General features: G+C 49.4%; 1 protein-coding gene across 4 annotated transcripts in view; it reads right to left on the bottom strand.

The window, feature by feature from the left end:
• Positions 1 to 23282, bottom strand: part of CAMKK1 (calcium/calmodulin dependent protein kinase kinase 1) — a 93363-nt gene that overhangs the window by 17302 nt on the left and 52779 nt on the right. For all 4 annotated transcript variants that reach the window (XM_017828847.1, XM_017828850.1, XM_017828848.1 and 1 more), the window contains exons 5-12: positions 20236 to 20287; positions 19561 to 19694; positions 18933 to 18969; positions 17520 to 17541; positions 15491 to 15579; positions 3809 to 4008; positions 3075 to 3128; positions 2055 to 2128 (exon numbers count right to left, since the gene is read on the bottom strand). In XM_017828847.1, the coding sequence (XP_017684336.1) occupies positions 2055 to 2128; positions 3075 to 3128; positions 3809 to 4008; positions 15491 to 15579; positions 17520 to 17541; positions 18933 to 18969; positions 19561 to 19694; positions 20236 to 20287 (662 nt within the window). The remainder of the gene's footprint in view (positions 1 to 2054; positions 2129 to 3074; positions 3129 to 3808; positions 4009 to 15490; positions 15580 to 17519; positions 17542 to 18932; positions 18970 to 19560; positions 19695 to 20235; positions 20288 to 23282) is intronic.

The raw sequence follows: 23282 nt of genomic DNA, 5'->3' as shown, positions 1-23282 counted from the left end.
TGTCCTGGACTTCACCAGGAGGGACCGTGCAGAGCTTCTGACTCTCTTAATACATGTCTAAACAGAAACTGCTCCAGCTTGTTTTTCAGTCATGCCAGGATCATCAGGGTGTGAGCCAAGCCCATTTACCTCGTGTCACGCCAAGGGCTCAGTGACATGAACGAGAACTGCAGTGCAATAAATATTTATCCCAGCGTCTCTAAGGGAAGGGACGGGACGGTGACGCCGGTACCTTCAGCTCCGTCTGTCCTACAGCCTGTCAGGAAACAGGCAATGAGTTTCCATGGGCTGCCTGCAAACAGGAATGTGTCTTTTGTAGCCATGGTGAAATACATTGAAACCAAAATACTCCTAACTATAGGGAGGTGCTAATTCTGTGGGAGGTCAGGGTGGATCCACTCCAGTGAATTCCAGCTTCATGTGCATTTCTGTTGCTTTTATCTAACAAATAGATGTGGTTTGGACAGCTGTCAACACCCAGTAACCCTCTGCTCCAACAACCTAACCAGGGGTACAGCTTTTTTTAGACTGGGAGAGCAGGTCACTGAGGAATCCACATAAATCATGCAGCCCAGTTATCGCTGAAGGAAATGCCTGAATGAAGGAAAGGATCTCAGCACAACCCAGTCAGCCCATTAAATGTTAATAACTTACTGCAGAGGCAGGTGGGAACAGTCACTTGTGAGCTGACTGCTAACCCAAATACAGGGTGGCTGAGAGAGGGTGGGTGTTTTGCCAGGACCCGAGCAAGGGGAGAAGGCTGCCAGGGAAACATAAACATTTTGCTGCAGTGCTGTCAAGACAAAGTCCTGCCCCATCTGCAGAGCAACTGGTGGGAACATGGCAATGGAGCACGACCAGCCTTTGTGCTCCTGATGCCTGAATCCTGGTCACCTGGTCCTGCCAGAGCTGCTCCACACCCAGGACTGGGGTCTGTGTCTGCTAACAAGTGGCTGACCTTGTGGCCCAGGTCCTTGGAGATGTTCCACCACCCGGGGCAGAGATGGCCCTGGCTGAGCTTTCTGCAGTGGCTGTGCTTCCCTCAATGCAGAGGTAATTAATGCAGCCCATGGAGACCAGGGCATGAGTCAGATGACTAAAACAGGGCAGGCTGAGGACCCATCACCTTCTGCAGACTCAGAGCCTGGGACTGCCAAGGCAGAGGATCAGCCCTTCACTGTAGTGTTTGAAAATTCAGTGAGCATCTCACAAAACTCATGTAATGGATGGTGGATACCATCCACCATCGTATCACAGGCTGCCTGACAACATCCCTGCCTTCCTCTCTAATACCAGATGTGCCTTTCATTAGAGCTTTAATTTCTTTGTGCTTGAAATCAAGTAATTTTATATGTATGTTTTTATTAGAATGAGCAGTTGGGTCAAAAAGGTAAAAAATTCTTTGGCCGACTACTGTGCTGATTTGGGAGGGAGAACAAAGAATACAGCTTTGGCTACTTCATCTGACAGCAACCAGGAGAAACAAATTAATCACCTGCACAAAGGACAAACCCATGTTCTCCTGTGGTGTGTTGGAGGAGGCAGAGGAGTGGGATTCACCAAGCTGTGGTTGTGTATCTTGGGACAAGCATCCTTCCATCAGACACTTCTCCCAGCTCTAAGGTAAGTTCACAGAGGAGAGATGCATTTACTCAGACCAAGACTGAGGTCTATAACCACACAGCTTTTGCAAATGAATACACTGAGTCATTCCAGAGGCTGCCACATGGGGAGAAACACAAACCCCCAGCCAAACCACGCACCTGGGTCAGAACTTCTTAGACCCATAAAGAAATCCCTTCACTTCCAAAGATTTCAAGAGCCATTTCCTTTAGTCCCTGCCTGCACAAGAAGGGCAGAGGATCAGCAGAGGCAGCTGTAACACCTCAACAACATCACCAGCACAAAACCCACGTGAAGGACCCAGGAGAAGAGACAGCACCTCACCCACCCATGGCTGTCCCTCCGTGGTGACCCACTGGCATTTGGGCTGCACAGAGAATAATGCTGAAAACTGAACTTTATTTTACAGTAGCAGAGTAAAGTTTACTCACTCTTCTGGGAACTCCACAGGCTTGGTCTTGATCCTGTTATGAAGACCCAGAATGTATTCATCTATAAAAGGGCACTGTAAAACAAACAAGAGATTTTCCAGTTGTCAGAGGTCCTGGCACAACTCAGGCATTTGTCATTCATGTAATACAAGTGCACTCCCTATAATCCCTTGATTTTACACAGAGATGGAAATAAATAAAATCTTCCCCCCCCAATAAATTGATTTGTTCCTTATTAAAAAATAAATGCAGAAGAACAGCAGAGGGATTTAGGGAATATATAACTGGACTAGGATATCCCCCTTCATCCAGCCTGCCTGGTGACCATGAACTGGCTCTGCCATCTTCCCTGGCCACTTCTTACCCCTGAGCTGACTGCCTGATGCCTGTGTGGTGGCATCTGCAGTGGTCTGGGCTTGGGCAGGAGTCCAGATAATATTCCTGCACACAGAGACTGCACATAGCTGCTGGGAGAGTGTGGGTGGGAAAAGGGGGTTCTGGCCACAGGCAAGAGAAAAGCCATGACAGGACATGCAGTTTGCAGAAGGCAGCTCTGAAGACCTGGCCTTGCCAAACTGGACTCCATCTGGCCCAACTCAGCTTTGGCAGGCAGAGCTTTCTGTAATCTGGTTTGCTAAGTGCTGCAGCAGCTTGGGATCAATCCTGTGCCTCCCTCCATGCTCTGCCTAAATTTCTAAATAGAGAATTTCTAAATAAATGGCTCATTTCTAAATACAGGCAATGTGGATAATGCCCCCCACGAACTGTTGTTGGTGCTGTTGATGCTGCTCTGGGTCTGTAGCACGAACAATGCCTCTGTAAACAAGGACCAACACAGGAAATGATCCTTTCCACAGATCACAACGTCAGCCCCTTCTCATCCACAGGGGGATCTGGGAGCTTGCAGAAGGTAGGTCTTTGTTTCTAATACTTGCCTTTATTTGGAAAGGAATGAGTCAAAAGCCAGGCAGACAGACACTGACTGCCATGCAGGGCTCCAGCAGCTGAGAGCCAGCTTACCTTTCCATAAACAAAGCAGTACAGGGTGATTCCCATGGCCCAGACATCAAGTGCCTGAAAAAAAGCAGGTACAGGCAGTCAAGGAGATGCATCACAGATGATCTGAATGAGCTGGATTTTCCCACTGATTCACAGAACACTATTTATATGGATTTAGCAGTTCTTATGTCACTGTGGAGGGTCTCTTTGAAGTTGGGCTCATCAGTAGCACACCTGGGGAATGAGGACTGTGCTGGCCCAGGCACTGCTTCCTTGTCCTTGCTGTAGAGGACTGTGACCAGAAAGCAGCCCCTTCTTACAGGAAATTACACCATTCAGGGCTGAATCTCAGAAGTCTTCCAGGCAAAAAATCCCCATTAGAGCCTACCCCATGTCTGCATTACCACCCTCGGCAGTGCCTTCCAGGGAATCAAGATATGACCTTGGTGCCCAGCAGCCCCCTGTGCCTCTTGATTATTTTGGAAGGGAACCAAGAGTTTCCTCCCTTCCCTTTGGGCAGGGAAATGGCTGCTGCCTGGGCAGGAACCCAGAGCAAAGTGTCTGCCCACTGCCCAGAATGACCCATGTGAGTTTTGCCAGGACTGGACAGAATCAGAGCTTCAGTTTTACTAAAGAACAACCCTCATTTGCACCAGAATTGCTGGGTGGGCAACAGCAGAGGATGCAGGTGTGGTGCTGCCCTTTGTGCCATGCCTGGGGGTCCCAGGAGGCACCAGCTGTGAGCAAAGACCTACCTTTCCACTGAAACTCTTGCCAGTCTGTGAGATGGCCTCGGGTGCCATGAAGGCTGGTGTCCCTGCCGTGCTGGAGAGCTGGGCATCATTCCCTTCAAACTGGTTGCTGACTCCAAAATCAGCGATTTTGATGTGCCCATCATCCCCTAAGAGCAAGTTGGAAGGTTTGATGTCCCGGTGGATGATCTTCTGGTAGTGCACTGAAAAAAACCCAAAACAGGAGCATGGTCTGCCATGGCATCAACACACCTGGGGAAAACCATTCCAGGAGGATGAACACAAAGGTGCAAGCTCAGGCACCCCACCCCAAGCTGCTGCTGGAGACACAATATAATGTAGAAGAAATGCCATTTCCTTACAGTCATTTCTTTTGGGTGCCTCACTGGGACACAACTCTCAGAAATCCATCTGTCACCAGGCCTTTAGCAGAGGACAGACATGAACTCAGAGAAAGCTCAACCAGTGGGACCAAGCAGAGCTGCTGGGGAGGGAAACCACTCAAATCCTGTGGATTTGTCTTGGCCTTATCATACCAGGGGATGTGTTGGGCAACTTGCTGTATTGAAGGTTTATGGGTTCCAAATAAAGAGGTTCATTTTTAATTTATTTGTTTTGAAACTGCAGTGCTGCAAAGCTGATCAAAAGGGGCAGAGCCATAGGTAGAATGAAACAGGCAACAAGCAGCTGAGTGCCAAGTCCAGCCAACAGCTCAGAAATCAGTGGCTATTTCCAGCCCAGAAGATGGAATAATGGAGCTCCAACCTTGCAGCAATCACCGGCTGCTTGGTGCCAGCACCCTGAGAAGGTGCTCTCTACCTAACCAAGCTTTGTAATGGAGCCCAAGAATTACAAACCCTTGCAAAGAGCTTGGAGGTTGAGATGCACTGCAAACAAAAACAAAAACCCCCCTCTCGTGTGATACTGCAGTTGCAAGACAGACATTTCCAGGCCACTGAGGGAGGCAGGGAGTTCTAGGAAAGTGGCTGATTTCTCAGGAACTTGGAGAACAACTTTAAAAATAAACCCCCCAACTTTCAGAACATAAAATGGCCCCAAAAGCAGAACTGGAGAAAACACAAGAGACTTTACTGAATGGGAGAGGAAATTCTCTAGTTCTGCCCTTCCCAGGGGACCGGGACCTCTCAGCCTCCCTCCTCCCCTGGCCCCAAGCACTGTTTTCACATTTCCTTCTTGCAAACAGAGCACATTTGTTTTTATACCTCCCCATGAGCTCTTTTCATATCTCCTAGGAAATACATAACTGGGTGGAGGAAAATGCTGGTCCAACCCTTTCCTGCTTTTACAAACCTGGTCCATGCACTGCCACAAAGGCAGCCTGCCCTACAGAGCACCCCAGTTTGTGTGTTAGGAACAAGAAAGAACAAACCTCACTGAACTATCTGCTCTTTTCGAGCCAACTTTCCACCAGGCCATGCTTGGGGAAGGGAAGTCACACTTGCAGATATTTTTTCTGCAAGGACCACTCTTAGTTTAAAGCAGTGTTGGGGGATGCTGTCCTTGGCACATTAAAGAGACCCAGCAGACAAAAACTTGCTGGAGAGCACCAGCACTTCCATCCTCTTCCAGATGTGCAGCAACTGCGTGGCCAGGCTGTGATGTGAGCCAGTTAATGCTGTAACAGCCTGGCTAGACAGTCAGGATAAACACTGGAACCCTGCAACAACAGTAATTAGGAGGAGACATCTGCTCAGCAGCAAAGCTGACATTTCATTATGGTAATATAGGGAGAGCAAAAAAAAAAAAAAAAGTGAGCGGGGAGTGAAGTTTTCCTTCAGGAAATGAGCTGCCTTTCAGACAGGTGTCTGTTATCTTACCACAGGAGTAAGATTCCCAAAGCCTCTAAAAAAAAAAAAAAAAAAAAGAGGCTACAAATATATGTGGGTCATACAAGTACATCCCAGAGCTGGATCTGTGAAAACTGAGGGAATTATACTAGGCAAGCAGGTACTCCAGGCTTTCCACAGAGGAAAGTAAAAAAAAAAACAAAACCAAGCAAAACAAAACCACAAACCATTTTCCCTACCATATAACTATTTATTTTGTGAAGTGCATTCCCTGTCCCTGCACAGCCTGACGAAGCAGAGGAACACCATGGGCAGTTTGCCAGCTGCCCTGTGTGTGCTCAGTGCCCATCTCCAGCAGGTGCTGCCTGTGGGGCACAGGAACAATATCAGTGCTGAACAAAGAAATGAGACACACCTTTTGCAAAAATCAAAGCCACCAAACAATGGCTCATTTGGCCGAGGAATATTTGGGTTTCCCAGACCAGAACATCCACGTGCTTGACGTGAGCGCTGGGGACAGCGACGGTCTGACCTCAACTGCCCGGAGGAGAAAATCAGCACAGGCGCCTTTGGGGCTGAGGAGCCCAGGCTGTGCTCTCAGGAGTGAGCCTGACATGTCTCAAGGCTCTGCAGTGCCATGTCCCAGGTACTTCTGCACACCTTATTATTTAAACTGGGACGGGAAGGGGACAGATGCAGAGGGGAAGTGATTGGGCAGGTCGGAGTGGTGGTTCTGGGAGCAGTGTCCAACACACACACTGTGCTGCTTTGGGTGACAGCAATGGAAGTCTTGGGCCAGCTGGCTCAAAAGGCTTCTGCTATCTCCAAATCCCCTTCCCTATCCAGCTGCCTTGTGCAGTGGCACTAGCCAGGAAGAGAGAAGGACAGGGACTGTGCACTGAGCACCAGCTGCTGTAAATGAACATCACAGCTATAAAAACTGTAAGAGCAAGTGCTCATATCTGCCAAGAAATGATTCAGTGTGGAGCTGCCAACCTGATGAGGGCAACCTGAAATCCTTTTTCTGCTCTGAAGAAATGGAATTCTTAAAGTCCCAGCCTGCCAGCTGCCATGGGCATCCTCCCTGCCCAGCTTTCCAAAACAGGCTTTGGCCTTCAAACTGCTCAGGCTTATCCTGTGCTGTGTCTTGCCACTGGTACTGTTCAGTACAATACAGAGCAAGAGATACCCTCAAAATCATGCCCAAGTCCACTTGCAGGCAGTAGACAAAACCTGGCTTGTTTGGGAGCAGGACTGCTCACCTGCAGGACACCAGCACAACTAAGCTTGGAGAACTTTCCAACCCACCAACTTTCCAACTTCTGCTGCAAGTCCAGATCTCGTGCAGATAGACATTGCAGGGAGAAGAGCAGGGATCAATTAATTCAGCAGGGCTGGCCAAAGGCTGCCTGGCCAAGCAGCAGGATGTGCCCACAGTGACACACACCAGTGCCACACGCTGCAAAAGGAGACCAGGGGCAGAGCTGCCTTGTGGGAAAGGTCCTTGCTAAACCAGCATGATCTGCATTTCCAGCACAAGACACAGAGGAAAAGATGGTGTTATCCCTGCAGAACTCCAGAGGGAGAGCTAAGCATCTTAGAAATAAAAGCCTACCACTAATGACACACTCCAGACTGCTAATGACTGTACAGAATGGCACCAGGAGCACAGAGCCCACAGAGCCACCCCAAGGGGAGCAGGTGACAGCCACAGTCTGTCTAACACAATCACCAGCATAAACTAACCCTCTAATTTCACCAGCCTGAAGCATCTGGGAGCAAGTTTCATCCTCTGTAGATGTAAGAGCAGTAGGTAGGAAAGGCAGCCTGGTTAGAACTGCTTCACTGGAAGCCAGGCCCAGAGGTCCCAGAAACACTTATCCTGTCCTTGGGATTAAGGACACATTGTGACACAGCCACTCCCAAACAGGAGCAGGGCTGCATCAGGCCCAGCAGAGAAGGAAAAGCACTTTCTGAATAAAATCCCTAAACACGCTTTAAAGAAACATTGGCAAAGTAATGATCTGTGTCACTGCACCTAAACTTGCTCCATGAGGATTTGGGGATTATTTTTCTTTTAGACCAACACACGACCCCCCCTTAGTTCCCTTCATGGGGAACTGGGACCCCTAAGCTGAATCCATGCCTTTGAGGGAACTTCCAGCTCAAAAAGACTGGACAAAGCAAGGAGTTGGTTTTTTTGCTTGTGACAGTACAGAAAGAGCCACAAAGCAGGCAGACTTCAGCCCTGCCCAGACTGCCCTCAGACCCACACTGTCCACCCCAGGGATGTGGCTGATGGAAGAACAAAGCCTTGGCAAGGACCACCCCTTCAGTCTCCCCTCCCAAGCCACACACAAAGGGGACACCAACAGCTGAAAAGCACTCATTCCCATGCAAATACACCTGTCTGCATCCTTCTCAAGGTTAAAATCCATGCTGAGCTGGCCAAAGCAGAGCACTTCACCAAAGCTGCTTTAGAAAACTGACAAAACGGCTCCACACGTTGATTTTACCTGGAAAGGGTAAAAAAAGGGTTTTGCTCTCAGAGCAGAGCTCATCAGCCCACTGGAATGTCCTCCCTGGGCTCCAGGATGCTCTGCACTTTCTGTGCTGGCAGACCCAATGCAAAGCATGGATCAATACTTCTTCATAATGAAAATGAAATCACACAAGATATCACAGAGCCCTTAGGACAAAGTCTGATTACGCAGCACTCCATTAAATTCGGTTTTATTAGACCCATTCTTCAGTGGAAAGGTAACAGTATCTAGGGCTTTCTGCATCTGGATAACAATCTCATGGATTCCTGGAGCATCATCCAGGCCAAGATCCCAAAATGCATTAGAAATACTTGTTTGCTAAACCCCACAGCCAGCCCATGAACCACACAGGTGAGGGTCTGCATACTAAATTTTACCACAACCTGTGTTAAACTGCCTGACCAGGGATTTCTGAAGTTTGACTTAGTCAAACCCTAGAGCCTCGGGGTGCTCAGAAACAAGGGGATGATGCCTAAAAGTCTAGTCTGTCTCCTGATTTTAGGCACAGAGCAGCATCACCTAAGAACAGCCTGCTGCAGGCTGACCGTATGTGGTGGAGAGATATGACCTAAAAGGGGATTCAGAGCCCTCAGGGTGTGAGCAACACCTGGGAGAGGACCATCTTGCCCTGTCCCTCTGAATTTCAGACAGAGCTGTAGCAGGTACACTGCACCCACTGCCGAGAGCAGCTGGCACGAACCTGCACTTGGGAGTTCAAATCCGAGCCCACATGAAACAACTACCCAAAATAAAAGGTCTCCCTGAAAATCTGTATTCCTAGGGCCTCTATTTGTTTGTTCACTACAACGTATTTCAACTGAGTTGGTAATAGTAGCTGTGGTACAGTAGGTGGGGCTGGAGAAAGGGGCAGATTTTGGGGAGGATCTCTGCTGCTGGGCCAGCTGGCTCCTGCCTGTGTGCTCCTATCTGGGTCTCCACAGTTCTGCTGCTCTACCTCCCTGCTCCATCACTGCTCCTTAGCAAAGCCCTGCTGAGCACATCATCCCTCTCTGTTCAGTCCCTCAGCTGCCTTTGGTGGGACATGACAGCTTTTTTTTTCTGCAGTGTGCCACCCATTTCACAAATGCTCCTCATTTCTAGACTACACAGGCTTTTGCTTTCATTCAGAGGCAAATGCCCGGGAACTGTCCAGTTACAACTTCACTTCTTAACAGGCAGTGAAGACCCAGAGGGGCCAGAGACAGAAGTGCCAGAAAGAGATATTGTGCCTCAGTCCTTTTAAAAAAGGTGCTTTTCACTGCATTCCCCCTCTGGAAACCCTGGAGCTCCAGCAGGTTAATACCAACCTGCTAAAAGCTCATTTAAAAACTATGCATATAAAACTTTGCAATGCACTGACACACCCTGCTGTTTACTGAGGCTGATGCCGAATTTTACTTGATTAAAACCAGAATCCCATTCCCATTCAAGGGCAAAAGCAATCCATATGGTGCTACTGCAGAGTCTGCTTAGTATTACTGTCACATCGCCCCTGTAGCAAAGATGTGATTTAACGCCCTCCCAAGGAAACTGCTGCACCACCATCCAGAGCTCAAAACAGAGGGCTGCTCTTTGAAGGAAGTCTCTGTACTCATCTGCAGTGCTCCCTGAGCAAGAGCTGGGGACAGGGACGTGGTGGGTGTGCAAGGGGAACACCCTCCCTCCCACACTCACTGCTGTGTGCAGTGGCCGGGGCGAGGATCCCAGCTCGGATGTTCCCAGCTCGGATGTTCCCAGCTCGGATGTTCCCAGCTCGGATGTTCCCAGCTCGGATGTTCCCAGCTCTGCTTGCTATTTTGCTGCACCCATCAAGCCTCTGCCACGTGGATTTGTTGCTTAAGCCTGGGTTTTACAAAGGGGGATCCCACACCCAGCACTACCCAGCCCTCTGGAAGAGCTCAGCTTCTCTTTGTGCTCCATCTCCAGCACCCAGCTGAGAGTCGTGCTCCTGGCAGAAGGGGTAGGTGTGGGACACTGCCAGTAGGAAGAACAGGGAAAAGGGAAAGAGGCAACCTTGCCTAAGGCTGTCCCTCTGCTCTTGTCCTCCAGCTCACATGAGCACATTTATCACCAGTCACAGGGGTTATGCAGAGCTTCCTGCCAGGGTTCCACACATGCCAATGCCCAAGGCACCACAAGGAGAGTGGGGAGCAGGGTATGTGCAGCAAGTACTGCCCAAACAACCTGCACAGTCCACACCAACCCTGAGCACAATCACATAACTGCATCAAACAACAACAAAAATCAAAGTGCCTGATCTTTCTGAAGAGGCTCTAGCACATCTCTCTGATCTGCTCCATCAGCTAATTACTCTCACTCTTGTACAGAGTTCTTATCGATCAGGATCAGAAACACTTGCAGCTCATGAAACGGTTTTTTGTTTGGTCTTTATCATCTAAAGAGAGCTTGTCTGCATGTGATAAAACACAAACCAGCCTCTCTTCTCCTTTATAACATCCAGGACCCTGCAGCTGTAGCTCCCACCTCAGCACACCCTGTTTGAGGAGCTCTGAACTCACACAGGCAAGAGGCAGGAGCAGAGAAGAGGCAGTTCCCTATTTCCCACATGGGAATGAAGGCACAGATGGAGCCAGCACCTTGCTAGAAATCACAGTAGAGCAGGCAGCAGCTCCACCACAGACTCATGTCCCAGCTCTGCTGACCCACACCAGCCTGAGGAACTGACCTCTGCCAAGGGTCAAACCAGATCAAACCCATCTACACCACTGATGCTTCAGCACACCCACCCTGGGCTTACACTGCTGTAGATATTCTTCAGGAGAGACAAGCCTGTGTTGACTCAGCTGTTGATTTATTTGCTTAAATTTCCTTTTAAGATAAAGGAAATTACACTCACATATTGATGACCAAGTAGATTTAGTGTTATCTCAGAAAAGCCAGCTTTGATCTGCACATCAGATCGTTATGGCTCCAGGCTCAGCCTGCAGGACTCCGGGGCACTGCAGGCATCTAGAGAGGTGCCCTGCAGAGAACTGCTGCCCAATGGCTTTAGCTGCATGTCATGACCCTCCCTTCAACCCAATAGCTCAGATGAGACGAGCACTCCTCTGCAGAGGGGACCAGAACCACCACCCTTAGATCCCCTGGACACAGTCACAGGAGGGAAACTGTGACTTTCCACAGAGAGCGCAGGAAATAACGGTTTTATTTCTTCAGCCACACTGACAGCAACTGTTTTAGCTTCTCGTGACCTGAATACTGAGCCTGCAGCTCCACAGCAGCAGGGGCAGTGGCTGTGCTCCATCCTGGCTGTGCCAGTCAGCAGGGTTTTCCCCTGGGTCACACTTGCGTGCCTGTTCTGTGCTAAGTGGCTGCTCCTGGCCAGTGTCACAGCCAGGCCACCTGCCCAGACAGCCCTTCTGTTTGCTTACTCTTGTTCCTTGCTCAGGCTCTTACTAAATGAAGATACTCGTGTCCCAGTCATAAAATCAAACTGGGATACCTGCCTGGCATATCCCTCATGTCTTTTGATGGGAGTATGCCCTATTTGCTATCCAGCACATTTATTTCTGCTGAGCATCACTGGGAAAGGAATGTTGGCCTTACTAGAAGGGAGACTGAAGCTTAAATAACCCCAGACAAGCACTACTAGAAGGTTACTACAAGTGGAAAGGGAGGTAATTGCACATATCTCTAATTCAGAGAGATGTTCAGGAACACACTTTAGTTAACGACACAAATAATCCAGCAAAACTTTCCCATCCAAAGCACTTGAGCACACTCTGGAATTACCTCTTCAGTGGTACTTACACATGCAGAGGCCTTCCCAGTTCCTCTGGGGGGTGTGCAGTGTCAGCAGTACTGGGGATGTCCTGGGAATGGGAGCAAAAGCACTTTCTTTTGCAGGGACCCAATAAAAGTTTTCATGTTCTTGAACAATTCCTGACACAGCCCACACCACAGAGCCCGGGTCTAAGGCAGGTGTACTAAAACAGAATGTGTGAATCAGTAATATGACCATGCTTAAGCTCAAAGTATGTTCCCAGCAGTTCAGGGGCCAGAGGAAGGGATACTTTACCATGTACAGATCTCCCTGACTCTCACACCTTCAACCTGCCTCTGTTTCCTCACTGCTCAGTGAACAAGGCTTGGACTGTGAGCAGCAAGGAGCACTCCTGGTAATAAAGGTACTAAACCCAGAAATCCAGTCAAAAGCAGTGGACAAAGTGAGGCAGCACCGTGCCATTGGATGAGGGAGCTCCTGGCAGGACACTGTCCCTGCCTCCCACCACGCCCAAGTCTTCCCATTCAGCATGGGATCCTTCTGCTCTCATCACCTGGACCACTGTCCCTCTCCACACTTCCCCCCACAGCCAGCCCTCTTGCAGGAGTCCTCCACCCCAGGCAAACATCCTGAATTACCAGTGAGTCAAGTCCCCAGGGACAAACAGCAGCCACGGACCAAGTGCCGCCACCGGTAATTTCAAAGGTCAGCCCACATCTCCCCCCAGCCTGGCTCCTGCAGCCCCTCCCTGCTCACCATCAGCACTGGCCTGGACTAACACCTTGCAGGCTCCAACAGCAATCCAGTTTGCAGCTCCTAATCTGATAAAACCCAACCAGCAATGATGCATGTGCTCGCTGTGATGACTGCGAGCTTCAAGCAGCTGCATGGTTATTGAGCCTCCCAAATTACATAACAATTATGGATGCTTACATTAAAATTACCTTGCAATCTCTGGATTGCCTGGCAACACTTTTCCTTCAGCATGCACAAACGGTGCACTTTTCCTCTTAATTATGTAATAATTGCCATGCATTTACCCAGCAGTTCAGAGAGAACACCATTTTTAACTTTCATTCACTAATAAAATAAGTGGTTACTCAATTGCCCAAAATAAAGCATCCTATTGTTCCTGTTGCTGGGCATCCTATAATTTATTGCTTAGTTTCACTCCCTCTGCCTAAGAGCATCAAAACTTTATTTTTTTTTCCCCATCTTCTAAGCTCAAAAGTTTCCTCTGAGCAGGAACTGTTCTGGCAGCATCCAGCACAGCAGAACTTGGATCTCCCAGCTGAGGCACACAGGCTCTGCTACAATATGAATGCTAATGAGAATATAAAAAGCTGCCTCTTCGCCCTTCAAACTCTACTCAAAGACAGTCTCGAGCTTCCCATTCATATCTAACACTTCACCAACTTTCTGGAGTGATCTGACTGATTTTGGCAGCACCTGGAAGGTTCTGGACCAGCTGGTTTCAGACAAAAAATGAGGTGGTGTTGCATCACAATGTGGAGATGGACTGGGGCACTGCAAACCACCTTCCTCTGCCTCAGCAAGGCCCATCACACTCAGAGACTTGTTCTCTCTGGGTGGTTGAAGCCAGATGCATAATTTCTCCTGGTTTCAACTGGCTGCCTGATTATTTTGTTTGCTACCCCTTGGTTCTTGTGTTTTTAGAGACAGAGAAGATTCATTTCCTTCTCTCGCATTTAGGATTTTTTATCAGCCTCTGTAACATCACCCCTTCCCATGATGATTTTCCATTCTGAAGAGCTTTGGTCTTATCTCTGTCCATAACATGTTCCAGGACCATCCTGATCACCCTTCCTGGGCCTTTTTCAGTTCTAGAGAGCTGTTTCTAAGACAGGCTGAGCCGAGCTGCACAAAATATTCCTGATACTCCGCGCCTGTACCTAAGAGCTCTTAGAGATCCAAATAACTGCATAATGACAACTTCTCTTTTCTTCTCTATTTCATTCCCAGTAATTCCCTAAATCTTGTTATCTTTGTTGAATGTCACTAAGTAATGGGCTGGCATTTTCAAGAGAACTATCCAGAATAAAGCCTGAGTGAGAACAGATAATTTAGAGCCCATCACGTTGTATGTATTTTTAGTGTTGTTTCTCCCCCTCATGCATTACCCTGCAGTCAGTAACATGAATTTTTATCTTTCATTTTATCATGCTTGCTATAATGGCATTTTCCTGCCAGTCTTTGCAGTCAGTCCTAACAACAACTACCCTGAATAACTTGGTGTCATCACCAATCTCTTACTGTCCTCTACCCTTTTTCTGGTCATTTAGGAATACATTGAACAACTCAGCCCACATTATAGATTTCTACTTAACTGCATGTATGACTTTTCTCCACTGTGAAAGCTGTATTACAACTTTCCTGACTGTCTAGTTTTTAATCCACAAAAGCCCATCCAACCAAAGAGACACAGGAGTTTCTTTATGAGCTACTGTTAAAGGATCTAATCAAAAGCTGTTTGGCAATCGAAGCACAGTGTAATAACAGGATCAGCTTATCTACATATTTGCTGTCTCCTCTCAAACAGATCTGCAAGGTGTTAATTGCCTCTGAAAAAGCTCTACTGCCTCTTCCTCCTCATACTGACCATGGGCAACCAGTGTGCAGAGAAAACAGCTAGTGGTGAAGTGAGATCACTGAACTCTACAGAAGGCTGTCTGCAAGGAGAACATCAGGATCAAACAGGCACAGAGCCAAACTCAGCCCACCAGTAGTTTGAGGTACAGAAGTAGTAACTGCCAGCCATCACTGCTCACAAGATGCCAGCACAGATCACTCCACCTCGTGCCTTCAGCTCAGGGACACCTCTTCTCCCACCCCTGCCAGGTTCAGGCCAGCAGGGCCATGTCAACTACAGTGGGGCCAGAAAAATCCCTTCTGTCCTCTACAGGCCTATTGTGGCCTCCTGGTACTCTGCAGAACGGGTACTCAGCAGTGAATCCGGCCTCAGCTACAGTGGGAGAAGGTGTCACTAAAAAAGGTGACAATAATCAAATAGGCTGCAAAGAGGATCCCTGCTGCTGGAGTCTCTGGGCAGAGCCTGGGAACACACTTGAGTCCCCACGTCCCTGAGAGGGCAGAGCAGTGCTGGGCTCTCATCACCCCACAGCCCTGAGTGATGAGGAGTCACTCAGACGGATTCTGCAAAGGGAGTGGACAAGAACACCCTCCCAGTGCCACTTGCCAGCTCTCCCCACAGCCACTGCTTGCCCTGCTAACCCAGAAAGAAGGAATTTATTCCAGCTGAAGTTGACTGACTCAGTCCACATCACTGCAAACACCCATTTTCTGGCTCTGCTATTGCCTTCAGAAAGAGATACACGGAAGAAAAACAGAAGCCACTATTTTCCCAATGTCCTTTCTAAGGGATCAGTGACACTGCCTGGGTAAACCTGAGCTGAGTGGGGCCACTTCCAGCTGCAAACCCCATCACATGCAAACAGAGGGGACCTCACAGGCTCATCTGAGAGCCCACCACAGTTGAGATGCTCCTCCCCAGCTGCACAGGGAACCAAGGCACATGCTCAGCAAAGCACTATCAGTGCTGGGTACTCACAGTACTCGATGCCCAGGACGATGTCTCGGAAGTAGAGCCGAGCCTGCTCCTCACTGAAGGGCTGCTCACTGGGGACCTCCATGACAGGCCTGTTGGGAAGAGGAGGCAGAGCAACTCAGTACTTTGCAGAATGGCAGCGTCACCCCTTGCAGGAGGAGTATGTTCTCCATCACCATGTCCCAGCATTGAGGGCCTGGCTCCCAAGAGGTTCTGGGTGCTGTGACACAGGATGGAGGTGTGCCCATCCCTTCTGGAAGTGGTGACACCCTGATTAGTGAGCTTGGCTAGCAGTCACGGGTGGCTTTGCATAGTCCCTGAGCCAGCATGAGTCACAGAGCCCTCATCATCACCAGGATTAACTGCTGATGTTTGCACAAAATAAGGCAAACACTATTCACTGAGAGTCCTAAAGGGAAAAGAACAAAATTGGATCTGGCCATTGGTTTCCTGCTAAAGCTCCTCCTGGCTGTGAGCTCCAGCATCATCAGGAGGTCCCAGGCAGCAGTGGGGACAGTGCCAGTGCCCATGGTGTGCACTGGATGTCATATGCTGGGGCTCGGTCCTGAAGCAACATCAGCATGCAGCTGGTCTACACCAAGCAGGATCTAGACAGGAACCACTGGCTCAAAGGTTAAGTGGGAATATTTTCAGTGCATTGTGCTAAACTGCTTTGAAAACCTATTTAGCTGTTCAGGGTTCAGCCACCACCAGAACTCAGCCATTTGGCCCTGAACAGCCAAGGTTACCTGGTCAGCTTCTCCTCTCCTTTCCTTTGTGTGCCGCCACTGCTGAGGGATGCACAGGCTCCTCTAAAAGCCCCTCTTCTGCCTGTGCCTGCTGAAAGCTGAGGGCAAAGAGGCTGTAAGAGCTAGTCAGAACCTTCTGTTCCCCAGAGGATGAATGGCAGGAGCTGAGGACTTCACTGCACTGGGGGTTAATCCTGCTTGTGCTCAGCAGATTGGCCTTGCATTTGGACGTACGCCCACTCATTTGAGCTGGATTTAAGTGAGTGCTCCTGAGACACTGTCCTGGCAAGCCAAACCCAGGCAGGGAACAGCCTATTACCAAAAACCAGGCCCTTCAGCTCTTCCCCTCAGCACCCCGCAGCAAATCCTTCCTGCAGCACTTTTCTCCTTTGCTGCCCATTTGATTGATGACCTTCATCTCCCATTTGTGTTCTCCTGCCACTGCCTTCCCTCCCTGTTCAAACACATTTTCCTGTTGCTGAAACCAGGGAGAAACGATGTGAGTGCAGGCCTGGCAGAGCCACTAATGGAGTCTAATTGCCTTCTGCTGGAGGCAGCCAGGCTGCTCTCGGCCGAGCCACACGTTCCCTGGACACAGTTGTTTACAGGAGCTCCCTCTCCTACAGGATGGGCATCACCAGGGAGACTGGGGAGCCTCTCACCAGCAACCCACCGGAGCTGGCAGCCTGCAACCTCAGTCATGGGGACAGGGAGAAAAACAAGCCCTTTGGGAATCTCCCTCATCCTGGGCACAGCTCTCCCGACCTCGCTGTGACTCTGCAGAGCTGCAGAATCCGTGCAGGTGTAGCAAAAAGCAGTGAGGAGCCTCCCACCACTTTCTCACTTCTCCTGCTAAGGAAAAATGTGTCAACAAAACAGCCTCCCACGACAGGTTAGTGCTGGGGGCAAAATAAGGTAGTGGATAGCAGTAAATCTTGATGCAACCACACACCCCTTGTGCCAGAGGAAGCCACGACGTGGCTGGTACCCCAGCAGAGTATTCCTATTAAAACCTTTTCTTCCAGGCACCTGATGGGGAATTGGCACCAAACTTGTTTTCTGAATCAGAGCCTGACACCAGGACGTGTCCTCCCAGCCCATTATTATTCACCACATCATTGCAGGCTGTAGCAGTGCAAAGGCAACTACAGCTGGGTTTTGCTTCCCCTGTGCCTACAGACAGAGGTTTGCCCCACTGGATGCATCAAACCTCCATTTCACCTGGGAAGCTAATGATGAACACCAAAAATTTCAACAAAAAGGATCCCAGGAGGGCTACTTACCCTTTCCTCATGAGGTCAAACACTGCAAGAAAAGGAAATAAACTATGAATGAAGGAGAAGAGCAGACTGGGCTTATTCGTTATTCATCACCTATAAGAACACATCAATTCCTATACCTACAAAATCAATTTACCTCCACTCATTTCTCTCCCCTTACCCATGACAAGGACACCAGAGGATGCAAAATGAAAACATTCATCTCTTCAGCACAGACAAATCTCCCTCTTCCTGCCAGCTCTGCACAGGGAGACAGTGGGGCTAATTTATCAACCCCGCTGCTGCTGCTGCTCCTGCTGTCAGCCCTTGCTGATTTGAGCCCCGTGGCATTCAGTACCTTCAGGGAGGATGTTTGGTGTGATATTTCTGCTAAATTGCTGATACTGAACGAGATGCTGTAAGAACACGTTGCTCCGTTTCTGCTGTGTCAATCAGCAGCACAGCTACAGGTCTGTCAGAGGCAAACACTCCCTGGCAGGAGCAACTGGAGAGGATTTGTTGGTGTGAGCTGAGGTTTGCAGAGCACATCAGTTTGTGTGCCTGTTTAGGGGGTTAGTGGCAATGTGGTTTTGTGATCCTGCTCTGACCTGTTGTGCAAACAGGAGGTGCCTTTATTCTAGAGTAGGAGAGCTCTTTCCTCGTGAATTACTAAGGGATTTCTTGCATCTCCCAAGAAATCCCAGCAGATCCCCTCCCCAGAGCACCAGGCAGCCCTGTGCTGGGGTGTTAGGTTCTCTGAAGGTACAAACACAACAGGGCAGCCTGCACTGGCTCATCTTGCCCCCCAGGCTGAAGAAGCTGCAGGTTGTGGCAGCATCTCATTATTCAACCATCCTGTTTGCAGGTTGCTCAGTGCCTACAGACACCCTCCATCCCAGATTCCTTCCCCATGCCCACGCAGCTGAGCACTCACAGGAGTATTTGATGCCAGCAATCATTAGCAAAGAACAAACACCACTTCCTCTAGATCTGCTTTGTAGTGGGAGGGCATTTTTGGAAGGAGAAAGGTGCAGTTATCATCATCTGGGTCAGCAGCAGGAGGGAGGAAGCCTCTTGCAGGAGGCTCAGTCCTGAGCAGTGCTGAGCACCCACAGCTTCCCCTTCTGCTGAGGGACTGCAGAGGCAGCAGCTTGATTTGCCTGAACCACTCACAGGATCCAAGGCAGAGGAAAGGGGTGATGGAACATGGACAATAGGTACATGGCCACTGCTCATCCCCCAGCACAACCTCCTGAGGACCCCCAAGAGATTCCCCACCTGTCCTGCTGCTACTGCTGCCATTGCTGGGACTGATCTCCTGCTCCTCAGGGAGAGCTTGGCTTGAGTTTGGGGTACTGACCCTGAGCCCTGGTACGTGCCACTTGCATCACTAGGTCTAAGCCCAGATGGTTCTGTTAGTATATGAGACTCACATACCCATGTACAAGTTGTCCTCTGCAGGATCATCAAGGACCTGTGATTGATAACAGAAAAACAAGGGGGAAGGAGAAAAAGAAAAACAGCAGGAAAAATAAGAGATATTTAATGGAGTAACGTTTTACTGCTCCCTGTACACTGTGCACTGCAGAGCACTGAGAACAACTTAGACTAATATTTAGAGAGTCCTGCAGAGAGAGAGGCATTGAAGGACACAGATTTTCCTGTCTCCAGAAAAATCTGGGCTTCTGCCTGGAGAAAAAGCCTACCAATAAAGGCACTGCTTGTCCTAACCTGACCTCAGTCAATAATGAAAAAGGCACCAAAGCCTTGCACTTGTGCACCTTCCCAGGCTTGTCTGCACACAAGTTTCAGTGATCAAGGCTCACTGCTATTTCTACCAGCAGAGAGAGCTGCCTTCTCTTGGGCACCAGCCCACAGCCCTGGGTAAGTGTATCAGTTTATCCTACCTAACTGGTAGGATCCTGCTTGGAATCACCAGCCTGAATTTCTGAACAACTATTTTAAACCAATTTTGGCTGCAGTAGGGGCAGTTGGAGAAAGATCCTCTTGTTGCAATACAAACCAGACTTGTTTCAGCGTAGCTTAGGGTGGAGGAGCTGCTCACCTCTATCAGCTTAACGATGTTGATGTGGTCCAGCTTCTTTAGGATGGCTATTTCCTGATAGACTCTGTCCAGTGGTGCCATGGGCTTGGGTTGCTCTCCAGAGGATGCTTTCGACCCTCTGGGAGGAGGCCGACCTGAAAGTGTGACAACAGAGTGAAGAACTCTTCACAGGATGGGCAGCCACTGGCCCCTCTGCAGCTACCTCCAGCTGTTCTGGAAGATCTCATCCCCTTGTTCTCATCCTGGAACTGAGTCTCCCACCTGGAACTGAGATTTCCCAGCTTCATTCAGACCAGTTCCTCCCAGCCTGGTCTGGGGGCTCCCATGGCCCAGCCAGGTACTATCCCAGGGGGTAGAAGAGCCCCTGGAAGAAGGGGGACTACCCTGCCTAATTTCCAGCACTTAATTAGGCTTCATAGAGGGTGAACATGGGAAGAGTCACCACTTCAAAGAGACTCACAAAAATCAGAGCCAGGACTCTAGTTACTGAGTGCATTGAATCTCCCTGGGGTTGTACCTGCCCCTTCACTACACAAGTGGCATTTTAACCAGCCCCAAACCACATGGGCAGCTTTCAGACGAGGCCAAGTTCTGCAGTCCTTGCAGACAATGCTTCTACAGAGAGATTTTCCTGGCTGAGAGCAACAGGCAGACCTCTAAATGTGAGATACCCACGTGGAAATCCGTACTGCTTCAAGAGCTTCTTTTTGGAGAGGACTTTCATAGCCTGAAGGAAGAAGAAAAAGCAGTGTTAAAACTGAACAAGAGCCAAAGTGCACATTGCTGAGACCTGGAAGTGTGCTGGGCATCAGGGACTGGCTCAGGTCTGCTCCTCAACTTAGAGAAAATGTGTCCTGGTTAGTAGTGGTCACAACAGACAGACGCTGACCCAGGCTTGCCTAAAAGCACTGCTAACCATTTTTTCATTCATTTTTTCCCATAAAAAATTAGGTGGTTTTGATTTATTTTCAACTGGACAAAGAAAAAGGAGCCCAGTTTCTGCAGTTGGGGCAGGAGCTTGAGGGAAGAGGGGGGTTCCTCCAGCTGACCTTCATGTACCTGCTGTTTTGGAGGATGTTACAGTCATGCTGCAAGTTAGAGCCACTTCAAGGCTGCTCCACCTTATGTTTTGCTTTGCCAGAGGGTCTAGGATGCAAAAGAGCTGGAGTGTCACAGCCATAAAGCTAACACCCTTGGAATTTCCATCACAGACCTGGAATAGGGCCAGGACACAGTCCGCCTGGGGAGGCCCTTTGCATTCCCAGCGGTTATTTTTTGCCCCAAAACCCCCTTCCATGGTTCCAGAGTGATACAGAGCAGCTGCAGTGTGATCCACCACCATGCCCAAGTTCATGAACAAGACACTTGGTGGGCATCCATCCCTCCACCCTCAGACACAGTGAGGACAGCCCTGGGCAGGGGTCTGGCGAAGGCACAGGGAAGGAAACAGGATTTTGCCAAAGGCTTCCCTCCCTTCTCATACCCCATCGCACGCTGGCACTGCTGAGGCAGCTGAGGCGTGGGAGGGGGTCAGGGTAATCTTTTCTGCCCTCCAGTTGGCATTAGCACGGTGGCAAAAGGCAATCAGAATTTAATAAACAGTGCCTGTGCCTCCATCTGCTCTGTGCGTTAATAACCTTTTTGGAGGGCCACTCAAACAGCCCCGAGTGGCCCAGCAGATAAATATTTCATGAGAAAGCAGCTCATGGAACAATTTGCTTAGGAAAGCAGCCTACGCTTACAGAAGCTGGGATGGCCACTCGCTCCTTCCCCTAGAAGGAGCAGTTACTCCTACTAATTAAGCCTCCAAATCTGTAATTCACACTGGAGTGATCCTAGCAAAATACAATTAACCGAGGACTCCTGCAGGACACAGTCAAATGCCAAGGAATTTTGCATTAATACCACAGAGGCAGGCTCACTGCACACTACCTGCTTTTAACACGTATACCAGGGACAGGGCACCGAAACCATCCCAATGAGCTCCTTCCCGAGCTGTTTTTCCTGGCAGCGATGCCATCACATGCCCTGGGATCCCCACCTCCCATCAGTGCTCCTGCTGCAGCCAGGTTCATGGAAGGATTGTTATTTTTGGTACTGATCCAGTGAAATCCTCTGGATTTGCAGCCGTGTAATTGAGAAGAGACATTGTGTAGTTCTCGATCCTGCCTGACAGCTCCAAGCCAACTGTTGGGAACGACGGTGCTGAGAGACAGACTCAGAAGTGCTTATCTTTCACTTAGCACAGCACTGTGTCCAACACAGAGACAAATGATTCATGGTCTGCTGAGAGAGGATCCAAGATGTGCTCAACCACCTCCAAATACGGCCAGGACCAAGCCTGGAGGCCTTCCTACGCTCCCCACTTTTATCGCTCCATAATGAAAATTTATGAGAAAAATCAAAGGAATGGATACATCCATTTCTCTTTCAACTGTTGCCAACCCAGGAGGAGAAGGCTCTCCTTGCTCCAGTTCCATCTTGAGTCCTCCCTGCCTTCTGGCAAGGAGCTTTAGGAAGAAGAAAAAAACAGAAGATGTGATTTGCTGCTGAAAGCTCCCAAGCTGCATCAGTGCTTGGGGGACTCAGCCTGAGGAACTGAACCATTGCCACCAGCTATGCCCATATCAGGTTGGTCCTTCCCAGGACAGGCTCTGGAAGAGGCTGGAGGGAGCAGGAAGGTACAGAGAGCAGCAATAGCAAAGACAAGAATTGCTCTCAGGGGCAGAAATGGAGGGAACAAGAGCTACTGCTGTGACCCGAACTCCTTGAAGGATGGTATGAGGGGAGATGGGGGGTTACTGTATTGTAGGTGAGCTGACTGTAAACTACCACTACTGCTGGAGAAGAAGCACCAGGACATGCTTACACCAGTTTCAAAGCACCAGTACCTGCTACTGCACAAGCAGGGCTGGATCAGAACCTGTCCCACTGCGCTTACAAACTCAAAGAGGAGACAAAAAGCAAAGTTCCTCATGCAACAGGCCAGAGCCACTTAATTACCACAAGAGCAGAGAGGAGAGCATGGGGCTGTGAAGCCTCACTCTAATTCCAGGGAGCTGGCAGAACCAGGCTTCCTCCTGAACTGTGGCTGTGTGTAACAGGAACAACTCAGGGATGCTCCAGCAAACCTCTCCTTCCGGGCTCACACGCATGACAGAGCCAAAGACATTTGTACTCACAGGCAGAGCTAATTACCCAGATAATGCCTTTCTGATAAAGAACCAGCTCAGAGCCAAGCTGAGGGATTTTCCCTTTGCACAGGCAAGCATTGCTTCAGCCTCCTCAGGAAAAGAGGGAGCCTGGAGATTTCCTCCATACATGCCCTTGCAAACATCTTCCTTCCGACTATTCACGCGTGGCCATGGGGCTTGACATTTCCCTCTGAGAGGCAGCAGGGACTGTGTACTTTTCTTTTATATATGTTTATTATCTTAAAGTTTACTGCTCTCCTCCTATCAACCTGACAGCTGGAAACCACAGGGAAGCTGCCTGAGGGAAAGGAGATCCCAGGTTTATGGAGAGAAGGGATGCCTGGCATTCAACAGCTTTCACAACAGTGAGACCACAAGCTGCTGCTGCTGACAACCAGAAAATGGCCATTAGTTTTGGGAGGGAAGGGTGACAACATGATTGAGCCAAGGGAACTTACCACCTGTCCTTTGTGGTCCTCTCACAACACTTAGGATGTCATTTTATTTGTTAACAGAGAGACCTGCATT

The sequence above is a fragment of the Lepidothrix coronata genome, unplaced genomic scaffold (genome assembly GCF_001604755.1).
Source record: "Lepidothrix coronata isolate B3197 unplaced genomic scaffold, Lepidothrix_coronata-1.0 Scaffold154, whole genome shotgun sequence".
Taxonomy (NCBI): Eukaryota; Metazoa; Chordata; class Aves; order Passeriformes; family Pipridae; genus Lepidothrix; species Lepidothrix coronata.
Note: the sequence above shows the minus strand (reverse complement) of the source record. Positions and strands in the feature narration are given on the sequence as shown.